Source organism: Oncorhynchus masou, chromosome 10, assembly GCF_036934945.1.
Source record: "Oncorhynchus masou masou isolate Uvic2021 chromosome 10, UVic_Omas_1.1, whole genome shotgun sequence".
Taxonomy (NCBI): domain Eukaryota; kingdom Metazoa; phylum Chordata; class Actinopteri; order Salmoniformes; family Salmonidae; genus Oncorhynchus; species Oncorhynchus masou.
Genome location: NC_088221.1, coordinates 8,534,557 through 8,551,322, shown reverse-complemented (window position 1 = coordinate 8,551,322; position 16,766 = coordinate 8,534,557). Strand labels below are relative to the sequence as shown.

Here is a 16,766-nt window from a genome sequence, read left to right as displayed (position 1 = left end):
AAGTGGCTAGTGATACATTTTTTTACATCAATTTCCATTATTAAAGTGGCTGGATTGAGTCAGTGTGTTGGCAGCAGCCACTCAATGTTAGTGATGGCTGTTTAACAGTCTGATAGCCTTGAGATAGAAGCTGTTTTTCAGTCTCTCGGTCCCTGCTTTGATGCACCTGTACTGACCTCGCCTTCTGGATGATAGCGGGGTGAACAGGCAGTGGGTCGGGTGGTTGTTGTCCTTGATGATCTTTATGGCCTTCCTGTGACATCGGGTGGTGTAGGTGTCCTGGAGGGCAGGTAGTTTGCGTTGTGCAGACCTCACTACCCTCTGGAGAGCCTTACGGTTGTGGGCGGAGCAGTTGCCGTACCAGGTGGTGATACAGCCCGACAGTATGCTCTCGATTGTGCATCAGTAGAAGTTTGTGAATGCTTTTGGTGACAAGCCAAATTTCTTCAGCCTCCTGAGGTTGAAGAGGTGCTGCTGCTCCTTCTTCACAACGCTGTCTGTGTGGGTGGACCAATTCAGTTTGTCCGTGATGTGTATGCCGAGGAACTTAAAACTACTACCCTCTCCACTACTGGCCCGTCGATGTGGATAGGGGGGTACTCCCTCTGCTGTTTCCTGAAGTCCACAATCATCTCCTTTGTCTTGTTGATGTTGAGTGTGAGGTTATTTTCCTGACACCACACTCCGAGGGCCCTCACATCCTCCCTGTAGGCCGTCTTGTCGTTGTTGGTAATCAAACCTACCACTGTATCGTCGTCCACAAACTTGATGATTGAGTTGGAGGCGTGCATGGCCACGCAGTCGTGGGTGAACAGGGAGTACAGGAGAGGGCTCAGAACACACCCTTATGGGGCCCCAGTGTTGAGGATCAGCGGGGTGGAGATGTTGTTACCTACCCTCACCACCTGGGGGCGGCCCGGCAAGAAGTCTCGTACCCAGTGGCACAGGGCGGGGTCGAGACCCAAGGTCTCGAGCTTGATGACGAGTTTGGAGCGTACTATGGTGTTAAATGCTGAGCTGTAGTCGATGAACAGCATTCTCACATAGGTATTCCTCTTGTCCAGATGGGTTAGGGCAGTGTGCAGTGTGGTTGCGATTGCTTCGTCTGTGGACCTATTGGGGCGGTAAGCAAATTGGAGTGGGTTTAGGGTGTCAGGTAGGGTGGAGGTGATATGGTCCTTGACTAGTCTCTCAAAGCACTTGATGATGACGGAAGTGAGTGCTACAGGGCGGTAGTCGTTTAGCTCAGTTACCGTAGCTTTCTTGGAAACAGGAACAATGGTGGCCCTCTTGACGCATGTGGGAACAGCAGACTGGGATAAGGATTGAGGCAGTGGCACTGTATTGTCCTGAAGACAGAGCAAACAACAACGTTTTGACTAGTCCCGGCGAAGAACTCTACCATGCCAAACAGTGTGCACATTTGTTTGTCTGAAGGTGGCCAGAACTTTCCTGGCTGACGCTAGACCACGTCTTACAACACGAGGTGTTGTTAGAGGAATTCTAAATTCCTCTTCTAAATAAATTATAGTATATGTTTTGTAGCCAAAACCAAATTCACACTCTATCTATTTCATAATAAGTTGTAAGTTTATCATTTGCATGAAACAGCAAGTGACCAGTCTTAAAAACAAGTTCAGCATTTATTCTTGATGAGTACTGGCCCAAAATACAAAGAACATTACATTTTAAAGAGAAGATAAAAATGACGTCATCAGTTCTCACACTCTCTCCGATCCACACAATAGCGCAGTGTCTTCAGGTCTGGAGATTGTCTCCTACTCCCCTTATAAAGCAAACATTCCAATCTGTCTAAAAGACATACTCTTCTCCACTAATGGAACATCAAAGAACATTCTTATCTGTCTAAAGAGATATACCCTCCTTCTCCCTTAAACCCGCAAGGTACAGATAATTAATTCATTTTACCTACATTTTCAGTCCTAGTTTAATCAAAAACCCATACATTTCATACCACCTTTATTTTACTAGGCAAGTCAGTTACATAACATAATAGTATTAAAATGAATGGTTTTAATTTAAATGTATACATAATTATTCATTTCAACTATAATTTCCTCCAACAGGTGTGTACACACTTTGGTCTGGATACACAGTTGCTTTTTTTTACTCTCATTGAGTCCAATCTTAATGGTAGTTTTAGAGTTTTGAACATGAGAATGTTACAGAACGCACCTTTAATATATTTCATGATAATATATATTTTTCGGTAGAATTATAAACAATAATATGAAAATAGTAAAGTTATAGTAAAGTCATGTTTATTCTTTAAAGTCAAATAAAGAAGGATTAACCTGTTAATAGAACAATAAATTGCAATATTTTGCAGCACTTTCAGTGTTACTCTGACTTGAGATATGCACGCTTAACAAAATGAATTGTGTTAGTATCCCAATGACATTGTTAAATGATTTACAAGAAATTATTACCTCAACTCTAAATTGGTAATTTGTCCCTTTGTGTCTTGATGAGTACTTATATTAACCTCTCTGGCCCACCCGACGTGCTAGCGTCCCACCTTGCCAACAATAAATGCAAATGCGCTACGCCAAATGCTAATAGCACTCGTTAAAACTCAAACGTTCATTAAAACTCACATGCAGGGTACTCAATTCAAGCTACACTCGTTGTGAATCTAGCCAACGAGTCAGATTTGTAAAATGCTTTTCGGCGAAAGCATGAGAAGCTATTATCTGATAGCATGCAACACCCCGAAATACCAGAAGGGGACGTAAAACAAAGGAATTAGCGTAGCCGGCGCTACACAAAACGCAGAAATAAAATATAAAACATTCATTACCTTTGACGAGCTTCTTTGTTGGCACTCCTATATGTTCCATAAACATCACAATTGGGTCTTTTTTTCCCCGATTAAATCGGTCCTTATACCCAAAATGTCCATTTATGAAGACCGATCCAGGAAAAACACCGTTTTTAAACACGTTATTTTTTTAAATTAAAAAAGTTGCCTATAAATTTGACAAAACACTTCAAACTACTTCTGTAATCCAACTTTAGGTATTAGTAAACGTTAATAAACGATCAAATTGATCACGGAGCGATCTGTATTCAATAGGCACAAGTTTGAAAAACGTAGCCAACTTTTCCGGTTCCATTTTTCACAGCTGTGGACCTGAAAGCCAGATGTGGCTATTACTCAGATGACCAAGGATTTAGTTGAATCGAAATCACAACATTGGCGACATCATGTGGAAGCTGTAGGAACTGTAATCTCACCCTTAAGTATTTTTCCTTCCAATAGACAATACATAGACTGGCGGATTGATTTTTTCTCCGTCGATTTTGTGATCAGGTTTCCTTGCGATTTTGACCACGGAACTTGTTCTGTTATAGTCACAGACACCATTTAACCATTCAGAGTGTTTTCTATGCACACATACTAATCATATGCATATACTATATTCCTGGCATGAGTAGCAGGACGTTGTAATGTTGCGTGATTTTTAACAGAATGTTGAAAAAAGTAGCCCGATCTCTAAGAGGTTTTAAGATGATCACAGTTAAGGTCTATGGCGTTGAAGTTTTCAACCATGATCACCACACTAAATGAGATTCTCTGTACAATATCCTTGTTCAAATGTGCTACATCAAATCCAGAGCCCACAGATTCAAAACTGTTGTGTAATAGTCGTGCATTTGTGCAATTCATATGCTTTAAACCTTGCCGATAACAGCTTGCATGTCCTTTTACATTCTTCGTTCAATCAACCTGAATAATACAAAACGTTGAGGTTTTGTAGTAAAGTTTGGAAGGTTACATGTGTAACCTGCGCAGTTCTTTCCAGAACTCAGCGATGCCCAATGACAAAGCTTTCTCTGCCAGGCCTATGCACTCATAGGGCGTGAACCCCACCAGCGCCGTGCCCTTAGTGGCCACCCCCTGCCGTCCTGCCAGCTCTGCCACCCTGGCTGTGATAAGAGATGCTGGGGCGTGGCAGTATGGCTGCCCACCAATACTGAAGGTGGGCCACGGCTCGCCCCTCTCCCCAACCTGGCTAGGAGGGTTCCCCTTCATGCTCTCCACATTGCAGGCTATCTCCACGGCACCCTCGTGTGGCAGGGCCAGCACTTGCACCCCCGGTATTCCCCCAGGAGTAGACTCCCTAATCGACATGGCGATGCTGCGCCCCAGAGCCAGGTCCTGGGTGTCGATGGTGACGTTGCAGTTCATGACGTAGGGACTAGCTCCGACGCCTGCATGGCAATGGTGGGGTCAAAGGTCAGAAGATCAGACAAAAAGTCACAAGACGGTGCGAACTAAAAGGTACAGAGATACGGTTATTTTCAAATGTGCCCAATTAGTGGTTACTGGGTACGCTCTCTCTGTGCTATACTTCATGAGAGTGTAATGTGGGGGCACTGAGGGCCTGTCCTCAGAATGAAACATGCAAATTTCGCCTAACCCTATGTTTTAAAAATCACCTCTCAGTATTTGCGTAAACAGGACATCCACCAACCGCCAAGCCCTAAGCGAGTGCTAACCTGTGAGGCCATATCGTTTCTGTGGCAGGGGCCCTACGTCTGGCCGGCTGGCTCCTGTGTCCGGATTCTTCCTGAACCAGCCCATCTCCTTGCGTCTCTGCGCCAGGCCTCGGTGCTGGGGTGAGTCTGCCCAACCAAAGAAGAAAGCACTGGTGCCACTGACCCGTTCAGTCAGCCCAGCAGCCACCGCTGGACAGGGTGAGAGGATGGGTTAACACATACAGTTAAAGTCGGAAGTTTACATACACTTAGGTTGGAGTTATTAAAACTCATTTTTCAACCACTTCACAAATTTCTTGTTAACAAACTATAGTTTTGGCAAGTCGGTTAGAACATCTACATTGTGCATGACGACACAAGTCATTTTTCCCAAAAATAGTTTAGAAACAGATTTTACTTATATCACTTATATTACTTATATCACTATATCACAATTTCAGTTCATCAGAAGTTGACTGTGCCTTTAAACAGCTTGGGAAATTCTAGAAAATGGTGGCATAGCTTTAGAAGCTTCTGATAGGCTAATTGACAACATTTGACCCAATTGGAGGTGTACCTGTGGATGTATTTCAAGGCCTACCTACAAACTCAGGGCCTCTTTGCTTGAAATCATGGCAAAATCAAAAGAAATCAGCCAAGACCTCAGAAAAAAAATTGTAGACCTCCACAAGTCTGGTTCATCCTTGGGAGCAATTTCCAGAAGGTACCATGTTCATCTGTACAAACAATAGTACGCAAGTATAAACACCATGTGACCACGCAGCCATCATACCTCTAAGGAAGGAGACGTGTTCAGTCTCCTAGAGATTAACGTACTTTGGTGCGAAAAGTGCAAATCAATCCCACAACAACAGCAAAGGACCCTGTGAAGATGCTGGAGGAAACAGGTACAAAAGTATCTATATCCACAGTGAAACGAGTCCTATATCGGTTTGCAACTGCATATGGGGACAAAGATTGTACTTTTTGGAGAAATGTCCTCTGGTCTGATGAAACAAAAATAGAACTGTTTGGCCATAATGACCATCGTTATGTTCGGAGGAAAAAGGGGAAGCTTGCAAGCTGAAGAACACCATCTCAATCTTGAAGCACGGGGGTGGCAGCATCATGTTGTGTGGGTGCTTTGCTGCAGGAGGGACTGGGGCATTTCACAAAATAGATGGCATCATGAGGATGGGAAATTATGTGTAAATATTGAAGCAACATCTCAAGACATCAGTCAAGAAGTTAAAGCTTGGTCACAAATGGGCCTTCCAAATGGACAATAACCCCAAGCATACTTCCAAAGTTGTGACAAAATGGCTTAAGGACAACAAAGTCAAGATATTGGAGTGGCCATCACAAAGCCCTGACCTCAATCCTATAAAAAATGTGTGGGCAGAACTGAAAAAGCGTGAGCGAGCAAGGAGGCCTACAAACCTGACTCAGTTACACCAGCTCTGTGACAAGGAATGGGACAAAATTCACCCAACTTATTGTGGGAAGCTTGTGGAAGGCTACCCGAAACATTTGACCCAAGTTAATGAATTGAAAGGCAATGGTACAAAATACTAATTGAGTTTACGTAAAACTTCTGACCCACTGGGAATGGGATGAAAGAAATAAAAGCTGAAAATAATAATTCTCTCTACTATTATTCTGACATTTCACATTCTTAAAATAAAGTGGTGATCCTAACTTACCTAAGACAGGGAATTTTTACTAGGATTAAATGTCAGGAATTGTGAACAACTGAGTTTAAATGTATTTGGCTAAGGTGTGTGTAAACTTCCGACTTATACTGTACCAATTGGATACCATGAAAGTGGGAGAAAAAGGTTTAAAAAACAAACAAAAAAATAATAAAAAATAAATTAACTTGAAAATCTATGGCAAGACCTGAAAATGGTATCAAGAATTTTGAAAAGAATAATGGGCAAATGTTGCACAATCCAGATGTGGAAAACTCATAAGCCTTATTCACATTGGCAGTTTGAAGTGAAATGTGTGCATATCCGATTCGAATCGGTTCCTTTTCCTGAAAGGTGAACAGCCAAAAATGCAAATGAATCGGATATTTCGAGCCACATTTCAAACCACTGTCGTAAGTGGTTTGAGGTCAGACACAAATCTGATTCCTGGCAATGTGATTTGTGTCTGAATGGTCAACATACTAAAGCCGTTATTATGGAGTTATTTGGCATATCTTGTTGCTTGCTAGCTACTCTGTTGAAAGTTTGACAAGAACATTTGGTAGCCAATTAGATTGTTAACTGTTTACAAGCAAATTAGTGAATCGGGTATTGTGTGTAAATGGGTGAGACAAAAAAAAGTAATCCATTTTGAATTCAGGCTGTAACAACAAAATGTGGAATAGGTCAAGGGGTATGAATACTTTCTGAAGACACTGTACATACACCACTGCAGTAGTCGCCTCACAATTCACACGTATACAGCATACAACATGATGAACTGAGAAGAGAGAAAAGGGGGGTCAAAGCTTTAATGTGTAGACACATACATGCAGGCACACGCACACCACACACACACCTCTAGCTTCCTTGGCACAGTCCCCCAGTCCCACCTCCTCTCCCAGAGGGTAGAGGGGCACCAGGTCCACAGCGCCCATCGTTGGGTGGCCGCCTGCATAGGCACTCATGTCAATCAGTCGACAGGCCTGCTCACACGCAGACAGCACTGCCTCCTCTGCAACAGAAACACATTGACAACGCCTTCTATTATTGGAATGACACAAGTGAAATCACGGTTCAGTTATTGGTTAAATTAGGGTGCTTAATTCCTGGTCTGCTTGAAAAATGTTTAGGCAGCCGTTTTCAGGGGTTACTATACCACTGCCCCTCATAAGAGTAAAAGATTGTCTGAGAATAATGAAGACCTTTGCTAAGTACTTGTCATATTTATTGTAACATTGTGATCCTGAACAAAGCCTGTAGAAAATGTCCCTTAGTGTAGTTGTTGTTTTTCCCCAAAAAAAGGACAGATACTCACTAATGCAGTCAATACTGGCCACGATGGTGATGACAGACCGGTTGTAGTCTTGATCATTAAAGATGTTGAGCACTGTTGTCCCTTCTCGCCGTCCGCCTGAAAATATGCATACAATCGGAAAGATGCATAAATCCATGAAGAAACCATCATATTTTGTTAAATCATAACTATGTTACTACTGTTTATGCAGTGAACAATGAAACATTTTTACAGGGGTAACTCACCATTACTGTCAAATACAGCTGCCCTGGCCACTGTTTCCACCAATTCCTTCCTGCGGGCTTCTGAGACATTGAGGAGGCAGGCGACCAGACGCTGGCCTATGGCACTATGAGCCATCCCCCTGAAGGAACCCATGTCACTGAACTTTAGGTAGGCTGATTTTGCAGTGGTCTATTTCACCAGATACAAATTGTAGCTAAACACCAGTTATTTGACAACTGTACTGTATTTCCTTGAGTCTCTCTACTATATTCTGATGCTTGAAAAGTTCTCATTTTGTATTATCTGTTTTGCTCCATTTAAATACAACTTCATGGAGAATGGTAACATTTTCATCCCAAAAATGTCAATATGTCTACAACATTATGTGGCAAACTGCAGCTTGGTTGATCGAAAAGTATGTGATATCTCGCCATCATAACATAAACAACATATCAAACATAAACATGGAGTACATTTTGTTATAGAAAAATTACAAATGCATCTGTGTCAAAGGAATATCCCACTTGTAGTTTTGAATGTTGTCATCAACCAAAATTATAAAAATCCAAACATGGCCAATACAGTTACACAAGACGAGAAAGCAAGCGCAGTTCATAAATGCATTCATTAATATATAAAACATGCCATGCTAACCATCTCTAGTGTGGGCCTGATATGTAGCCATAATGTAATACTTACGTACTAATAACCACGAAAAATGCCAACACACAGTCAATCAAGTGTCTACTGTAAAGCGAAAAATTTATACACGTTGCAAAATCTGTGATTCAGAAACTGCCTATCCAATAGAAATCGGTCGTCACTAGGTTATTAGAACGCAAGTATTACATTATGGCTATTATCAGGCCCGCACGAGAGATGTGGAAGCCATAGAAAAACCATGTCACACTTGTCAACGCTGTAAAGGCAACGTCCGCTAAACTAAACGCATGCGCAGAAACACATCATCTGGGCTAACTGTCGCGCCATATTGCGCTAGTGCAGGCTGTCAAAATCAAAGGCACAACTTCGATACAAAATATATTTTTTATGTAAATGAAAACGTGGCAGTTTGTTACTTTCACGAGGATAGCGTAATAAGATGTTCAATTACTTAAAACATTGGCTAGAATCTAGGTTGTGCCTTTAGATTTTGTGAAAATTAACAACTAAGGAATAATTAGTCACTTCTGTAATTGACTTCCTAAACCCCGGCCTGGTCTGCTTCTCAAGCGCTCCCAGAAGCCTCTCGCGATGTTGCACCTCTGGGTTTAGTAACTCAGTGGTAAAATTCAAACTTCAACCATTGAGTTTATAAATCGAGAGACAACATCGCGAGACTTCCGGGAAGGCATGCAAAACAGGCCAGGGTAATTTAGAGAAGTGACAAATTCTTCCTTAGTTGTCCATTTTCTCAAAATCTAAAAGCACAACCTAGAGTCGGGCCGCCAACCTCATAAAAGTGACCAACTGACACGTTTTCATCCAAAACAACTTTTTGAAGGTCTGCCTTTGATTTCACGGTCTGCACATGCGCAGTTTGGCGCGAGACGACAGTTTGAACCGATGACGTATTTCAGTGCATGAGTTTCGCATGCAAAAGACACCATGACTTTGCCTACTACAAGCGTGATCGGGGTTTTCTATTGGAGAAGCAGCTTGTTGCCCATCTTTATATTGTACGGTCTTTGCTGTGATCATGCGCAATTCGTATTTTGATTGCAGGAACCGGATGAGGGCTGGTTCCCGTGCTGACGTCCTTGGCAAACAGCGACACGTGGAGGACCAAAATGCAAAGACAACAACAGTTAGCGTCACCCAGGTTGACAAAATTATCAACGTCCAGAATAAACAAGGATGTTGAGGAGGAACTACAACGACATAAGGTTGAAAGCTGTTTATGACTATGTTGTCGATGTTGCATCGTTTTGCACGTTCATTGTCGTATGTCTGCCTCGGATGCTGTTCATTAACTGGCCATGCATTTGCGTCTAAACTACATTAATCCGGTTTTAGCCCCCATGATAACCGCTCGTGGAGTTGCAACGGGCTTTCATTGTGCAGCCAAAGCAATGAGCGCTGCAGCAGGTTCATCGCCATTCGAGCCTCCAGAGCATTGTCTGCCTGGAGTCCAGGAAACACGCCCTGGGAGCCCGCCGCGACTGCGGAGACTGGTCGACATTCCGGGATGCCAACCGGACCGAGTCAACGACTTGCTTCTACTCAGTAACGTTACTTCGGATTCACAGGGACGGTGCGGTTCAGACGCCGAAGATCCAAGTGCACATGTTGTGTTTTTCCCTGGAGACATACAGGTGAGAGGTGTGGGTTTTGTCAGGCAGGTACATTTTAATATCACTTATTTTGCCATCAAATGAACATCTCAGCCATTTGTCATGACATTATGCAGGTTGGTAACATTATACACGTATGCCAATTGATGCCAAGCATAAGGGTGAAAGGCCGTTGCATAGCCAGCCTATAATCCTGTTAGCTAAATTGGTTACAGCTGTGGTTGTTTACATTTCAAGTGGAGTGTCTAATTCACATACTCCTGCCCACAAATAATAACATCCATTCCAAGAGTTCCAACAGGCTAGCCTACTAAAATGTTATGATTCCAAGGGTGTCTTAGTATTTCCGAGGGAATGTTAGTATTCTCGGGTTGTTGCGAGTGGGATGCTCAGCAATTGTTAATGAATGTGTTCATTGTATGCAACCCCACACCATGATCACATTAGGGACCACTCTTTCACCTGATGTGTTAAACTCCATTGGGAGGAGGATAGTTTAAAAACGAGTTTAGTAAGTTTGGTCTTTCACCCAAGGACCAAAGACATGAGGTTAGACTTGACGGAAGGGGTAGCATTTTTTTCCTCAGAATTAGTTCATGGTCATTGTTAGGCGAACTGCAGGACACTGCAGAACGGGTGTTATCTCCCAATTGATGCGGTTGTTATTTCGTTGCCATGATGCACAAAAACATGAACCCTTCTTAAGCTGCTTTAAGCCAGGTGACTCACCCCATCTTTCTTTCTCCCTCTTCGACCCCTTCCCTTCTGTCCATCTCCCCCACCCTCAACCCCATCTGTCTATTTTCACTGACCCCCTCTCCTTTTCCCCACTTCTCTCCACCTCCACCCAACTCACTCCTCCCCGTCTATCTCGTACACCACTGTTCCTCTGTCCATCTCTCATCCCTAGAATTTCCAGCAGGAGATGTCGCTCCAGCCAGAGGGGGCGCAGTGGCTATCCTGGAGCCTGGAGAACGTCGCCCTCACCCTGGGTCGCCGCTTCCCTGACCGCCACGTGTGGGTGATCCGAGCCTCCCGCATGTACCTGCACAAGTTCAGCTGCTATCACAACTTTGTGGAGAGCAACCTGTTTGGAGCGCCCGAGCACTCACCTGACTACGGAGCATTTCGCCACCTGAGGTATCCCATCTCATAATGTTTTATTCTAGCACTGTGTTTGTCACTAACACCCACTACCTAGAGTGCATTCGTTAAATGTTCAGACCCCTTGACTTTTTCCACATTGTTACATTATAGCCTTGTTCTAAAATTTATTTATTCTTCCTCAATCTACACACTGTACCCCATAATGACAAAGCGGAAACAGGTTTAGACATTTTTGCGAACTTGTAGGATTTTTTTAAACACCTTATTTACCTAAGTATTCAGACCCATTACTATGAGACTCAAAATTGGCCTCAGGTGCATCCTGTTTCTATTGATCATCCTTGAGCTGTTTCATCAACTTGATTGGAGTCCACCTGTGCTAAATTCAATTGATTGGACATGATTTGGAGAGGCACACACCTGTCTATAAGGTCCCCAAGTTGACATCAAAGCAAAAACCAAGCCATGACGTCAAAAGGAATTGTCCGTAGAGCTCCGAGACTGGATTGTGTCGAGGCACATGTCTGGGGAAAGATAGCAAAAAATTGCTGCAGCATTGAAGGTCCCCAAGAACACAGTGGCCTCCATTCTTAAATGGAAGAAATGTTGAACCACCAAGACTCTTCCTAAAGCTGGCCACCCGACCAAAACTGAGCAATCGGGGGAGAAGGGCCTTGATCAGGAAGGTGACCAAGAACCCGATAGTCACTCTGACAGAGATCCACTGTGAGGATGGGAGAACCTTCCAGAAGGACAACCATCTCTGCAGCACTCCACCAGACAGAAGCCACTCCTCAGTAAAAAGGCACTCCTCAGTAAAAAGGCACGTGACAGCCCGCTTGGAGTTTGCCAAAAGGCACATAAAGACTCTCAGACCATGAGAAACAAGATTCTCTGGTCTGATGAAACCTAGATTCAACTCTTTGGCCTGAATGCCAAGCATCAAATCTGGAGGAAACCTGGCACTATCCCTACAGTGAAGCATGGTGGCAGCAGCATACTGTGGGGATGTTTTTCAGCAGCAGGGACTGGGAGACTAGTCAGGATCGAGGGAAAGATGAATGGAATAAAGTTTTTACATAAATTAACAAACATTTCTAAACTTGTTTTTTACTTTGTCATTATGGGGTATTGTGTGTAGATTGAGGATTGTTTAAAAAAAATCTAAAATGGATTTTAAGTCTAACTTTTAAGAAAAATGTGGGAAAAGGTCAAGGGTCTGAATGCACTTATTTTTGATACAGTTGTCTTAACTTACTGTAAATTGCTTTAGATAATCTGCCAAATGACTCAATTATAACTAATTTGTAGGGCACTGCTGAGCAACGGCATGGAGCGCGCTGGCTTGCCCAACCCCCTCCCGCCTCAAAGGGGTGGCGACACAGTCGCCCCGGGTTTCTCCTTGGCCGTGGTGGGCTTCAGCAAAGGCTGCGTGGTGCTCAACCAGATGGTGTACGAGCTGGCGAGGGCACGGGCTGACCCGGAGATGGGGCCATTTGTGGAGCGCCTTTCAGACATGTACTGGCTGGATGGTGGCCACCCGGGAGGCAGCGAGACCTGGGTGACTGACAAGCGGGCGCTGGGGGAACTGGCGGCCAGCGGGGTTGCGGTCCACGCCCACGTGACACCGTACGAGGTGTGTGACCCCATGCGAGCCTGGGTGGGCCGAGAGCATGGGCGCTTTGTCAAGAAACTTGAGGATCTAGGGGCCCGACTCAGCCAGAAGATACACTTTGAGGATGAGCCCGCATCCATCGAGAACCACTTCCGGATCATCCAGGATTTCTGAGGCGTTTGTTCATTCCTGATTGTCTATTGGCATGCAAAGTTTAAAAAAAAAAATAATAATACTGGCAAAGCTTGATTCGATTTGCAAATTTCTGGTTTAATGCAAGGGGATAAAGCTAGTTGGGTCTCATTCATCCCTCTTGGTTCTTCCTTTCATGCAGAAGTCAATCTATCACTATCCCTATCTTCCTAGACCTCATATTTCATGATCTAAGGGCTCAAATATAATTTACTTTAAAATCCAAGCATGCAGATTCCAATTGGAATGCATTGCCCTTATCGAGACACCCCTCTGTCGTTTCTCCAAGGAATGTATATTTCCTTACTTCTACTAGATTGGCCTTTACCATAGACAAAGTTTGCATATTGTACCGAATAAGGGCTATTTGCATGTGAACATTTGCCAGAATCCAGTAAAGTCACTTTCTAACTAGGGATTTCATGTTTAATTTAGGTAGTACAGTAATTCTGCTCATAGATTATGCATGTATGAACTACACTTTAACATCCAGCCCATAGCGGAAGGTTTAAAAAATGCTGTACTTACTAGTTGCCAAAGTTCCGGAGCATGTCTTAAAATCAAGGGCCAGACCTGTCAATTGTCAGATTATCTAACCTTGATTGTAACCTTTGCCTTTTTGTGAAATACAACACATTGATTGTAATCTAAAAAGTAGCTTTGATCCAATGTCCAATGTGGTTGAGTAAAGTTTATTTTCTTGCAATATTTCGGGGGCAACAGTTGACTATTCCTCAAGTGCATCAGCTCCTTCCATTGAACATTGTCTTGATGTCAAGTGACATACTGTGGTGACTTAGAGTGGGCCTCTGTTTCACCAAGGAACACTTGGTGTTTGTGTGGAACAACTACATTTCCTGATGTTGCTTGGGTCAGAATGTCCTGTCTTGTAAATTGATTTATGTTCAGTGATGAACTTTGAGTTGGAGGTTAGCTTAAATTAATCTTGCAGGCTGATGTTCAGCATTCATACTGTATTCTAATAGACTAGAGTGATATCTCTTGGTAAGCTTATAGAGCTGCTTTTGCATTACCTACCATGCTGGATTTCTGGTGATTGGTTCAATGGCTACTGAAATGCAATTAATGTACTTTTCTACTTCATAGCCATTCCATTTTGAAATGCTGTTTTTGTTTAAGACATGCTATTCCATAGCTGCTGTTGTATGATTTGCCCATTTAGAAATAAATGAACAACTCTTAAAAGATACAATACTGTTGGAATGTGTGTGTGTATATAGTGGTTATTTCAGTCATAAACACTTTTTATATTTGTAAATGGTTGATTATACCTAGCTGCATGCATGTCTGGCACAGCAATCATGATGCAAAATGCATTTTAAGGTACACTACATTGGGGCGGCAGGGTAGCCTAATGGTTAGAGCGTTGGACTAGTAACCGAAAGGTTGCAAGTTCAAATCCCTGAGCTGACAAGGTACAAATCTGTCATTCTGCCCCTGAACAGGCAGTTCAGGGGCAGAACCCACTGTTCCTAGGCTGTCATTGAAAACAAGAATTTGTTCTTAACTGAATTGCCTAGTAAAATAAAAATGACAAAGTTTTGCCACATTTTCAGGCTTCAAACATAAAGATATAAAACTGTATTTTTTTGTGAAGAATCAACAACAAGTGGGACACAATCATGAAGTGGAACGACATTTATTGGATATTTCAAACTTTTTTAACAAATCAAAAACTGAAAAATTGGGCGTGCAAAATTATTCAGCCCCTTTACTTTCAGTGCAGCAAACTCTCCAGAAGTTCAGTGAGGATCTCTGAATGATCCAATGTTGACCTAAATGACTAATGATGATAAATACAATCCACCTGTGTGTAATCAAGTCTCCGTATAAATGCACCTGCACTGTAATAGTCTCAGAGGTCCATTAAAAGCGCAGAGAGCATCATGAAGAACAAGGAACACACCAGGCAGGTCCGAGATACTGTTGTGAAGAAGTTTAAAGCCGGATTTGGATACAAAAAGATTTCCCAAGCTTTAAACATCCCAAGGAGCACTGTGCAAGCGATAATATTGAAATGGAAGGAGTATCAGACCATTGCAAATCTACCAAGACCTGGCCATCCCTCTAAACTTTCAGCTCATACAAGGAGAAGACTGATCAGAGATGCAGCCAAGAGGCCCATGATCACTCTGGATGAACTGCAGAGATCTACAGCTGAGGTGGGAGACTCTGTCCATAGGACAACAATCAGTTGTATATTGCACTTATCTGGCCTTTATGGAAGAGTGGCAAGAAGAAAGCCATTTCTTAAAGATATCCATAAAAAGTGTTGTTTAAAGTTTGCCACAAGCTACCTGGGAGACACACCAAACATGTGGAAGAAGGTGCTCTGGTCAGATGAAACCAAAATTGAACTTTTTGGCAACAATGCAAAACATTATGAAAACACAGCGCATCACCCTGACCACACCATCCCCCCTGTCAAACATGGTGGTGGCAGCATCATGGTTTGGGCCTGCTTTTCTTTATCAGGGACAGGGAAGATGGTTAAAATTGATGGGAAGATGGATGGAGCCAAATACAGGACCATTCTGGAAGAAAACCTGATGGAGTCTGCAAAAGACCTGAGACTGGGACGGAGATTTGTCTTCCACAAGACAATGATCCAAAACATAAAGCAAAATCTACAATGGAATGGTTAAAAAATAAACATATCCAGGTGTTAGAATGGCCAAGTCAAAGTCCAGACCTGAATCCAATCGAGAATCTGTGGAAAGAACTGAAAACTGCTGTTCACAAATGCTCTCCATCCAACCTCACTGAGCTCGAGCTGTTTTGCAAGGAGGAATGGGAAAAAATGTCAGTCCCTCAATGTGCAAAACGGATAGACATACCCCAAGCGACTTACAGCTGTAATCGCAGCAAAAGGTGGCACTACAAAGTATTAACTTAAGGGGGCTGAATAATTTTGCACGCCCAATTTTTCAGTTTTTGATTTGTTAAAAAAGTTTGAAATATCCAATAAATGTCGTTCCACTTCATGATTGTGTCCCACTTGTTGTTGATTCTTCACAAAAAAATACAATTTTATATCTTTATGTTTGAAGCCTGAAATGTGGCAAAAGGTTGCAAAGTTCAAGGGGGCCGAATACTTTCGCAAGGCACTGTATGTTGACACCTGCTAGTCGAACATCTCATTCCAAAATCATGGGCATTAATATGGAGTTGGTCTCCCTTTGCTGCCATAGCAGCCTCCACTCTTCTGGGAAGGCTTTCCACTAGATGTTGGAACAGTGCTGCCGGGACTTGCTTCCATTCAGCCACGAGCATTAGTGAGGTCGGGCACTGATGTTGGACTCGCAGTCGGCGTTCCAATTCAGGCCAGTCAAGTTCTTCCACACCGATCTCGACAAACCACTTCTGCATGGACATCTTGGGGGATGGGGGGGAGGATTGTCATGCTGAAACGGTAAAGGGCCTTCCCCAAATTGTTGCCACAAAATTGTCTAGAATGTAATTGTATGTAGCATTAAGATTTCCCTTCACTGGAACTAAGGGGCCTAGCCTGAACCCTGAAAAACAACCCCAGACCTTCCTCCACCAAACATTACAGCTTGCGGCAGATAGCGTTCTCCTGGCATCCGCGAAACCCAGATTTGTCCGTTGTATTGCCAGATGGTTAAGCGTGCTTCATCCCGCCAGAGAATGCGTTTCCACTGCTCCAGAGTCAAATCAAGAGCATTGAGCTTTACACCACTCCAGCCGAAGCTTGGCATTGCACATGGTGATTTTAGGCTTGTGTTCGGCTGCTCGGCCATGGAAACACATTTCAGGAAGCTCCCTACAAAGTTATTGTGCTGAAGTTGCTTCTAGTGGCA

At 43.2% G+C, this 16,766-nt stretch overlaps 2 protein-coding genes across 6 annotated transcripts; one reads left to right on the top strand and one right to left on the bottom strand.

Annotated features, from left to right (window-relative positions):
* Positions 1 to 1,624: 1,624 nt before the first annotated feature.
* Positions 1,625 to 8,973, bottom strand: ftcdnl1 (formiminotransferase cyclodeaminase N-terminal like 1). 5 transcript variants are annotated; one of them, XM_064975760.1, is made up of 6 exons: positions 8,905 to 8,973; positions 7,737 to 7,855; positions 7,513 to 7,608; positions 7,054 to 7,209; positions 4,525 to 4,713; positions 1,625 to 4,236 (listed from the first exon to the last, which is right to left on the bottom strand). In XM_064975760.1, exons 2-6 carry the CDS (start codon positions 7,849 to 7,851, stop codon positions 3,797 to 3,799), a joined length of 996 nt encoding a protein of 331 aa, XP_064831832.1. In that variant the 5' UTR covers positions 7,852 to 7,855; positions 8,905 to 8,973; the 3' UTR covers positions 1,625 to 3,796. The 5 variants fall into 5 exon arrangements, with proteins under 5 accessions (XP_064831832.1, XP_064831828.1, XP_064831831.1 ...); XM_064975756.1 differs by lacking the exon at positions 8,905 to 8,973 and adding an exon at positions 8,241 to 8,664; XM_064975759.1 differs by lacking the exon at positions 8,905 to 8,973 and adding an exon at positions 8,420 to 8,664.
* A 463-nt stretch (positions 8,974 to 9,436) lies between these two features.
* c10h2orf69 (chromosome 10 C2orf69 homolog) lies at positions 9,437 to 14,137 on the top strand. The gene is made up of 3 exons (XM_064975755.1): positions 9,437 to 10,031; positions 10,921 to 11,150; positions 12,429 to 14,137. The coding sequence occupies exons 1-3, from the start codon at positions 9,696 to 9,698 to the stop codon at positions 12,904 to 12,906; spliced, it is 1,044 nt and encodes a 347-aa protein (XP_064831827.1). The 5' UTR covers positions 9,437 to 9,695; the 3' UTR covers positions 12,907 to 14,137.
* The last annotated feature ends 2,629 nt before the right edge of the window (positions 14,138 to 16,766 follow it).

What these genes read in the sequence shown, in the direction of transcription:
- ftcdnl1 (XM_064975756.1), bottom strand. Translation starts at nt 8,359, where the DNA reads ATGTTTTATATATTAATGAATGCATTTATGAACTGCGCTTGCTTTCTC. An exon ending in GACAACATTCAAAACTACAA is followed by an intron (nt 7,856 to 8,240) that starts GTGGGATATTCC and finishes GGGTTCCTTCAG; the next exon opens with GGGGATGGCTCATAGTGCCA. An exon ending in GAAACGATATGGCCTCACAG is followed by an intron (nt 4,237 to 4,524) that starts GTTAGCACTCGC and finishes ATTGCCATGCAG; the next exon opens with GCGTCGGAGCTAGTCCCTAC.
- c10h2orf69 (XM_064975755.1), top strand. Translation starts at nt 9,696, where the DNA reads ATGCATTTGCGTCTAAACTACATTAATCCGGTTTTAGCCCCCATGATA. An exon ending in TTTTCCCTGGAGACATACAG is followed by an intron (nt 10,032 to 10,920) that starts GTGAGAGGTGTG and finishes TCTCATCCCTAG; the next exon opens with AATTTCCAGCAGGAGATGTC. An exon ending in GGAGCATTTCGCCACCTGAG is followed by an intron (nt 11,151 to 12,428) that starts GTATCCCATCTC and finishes ACTAATTTGTAG; the next exon opens with GGCACTGCTGAGCAACGGCA.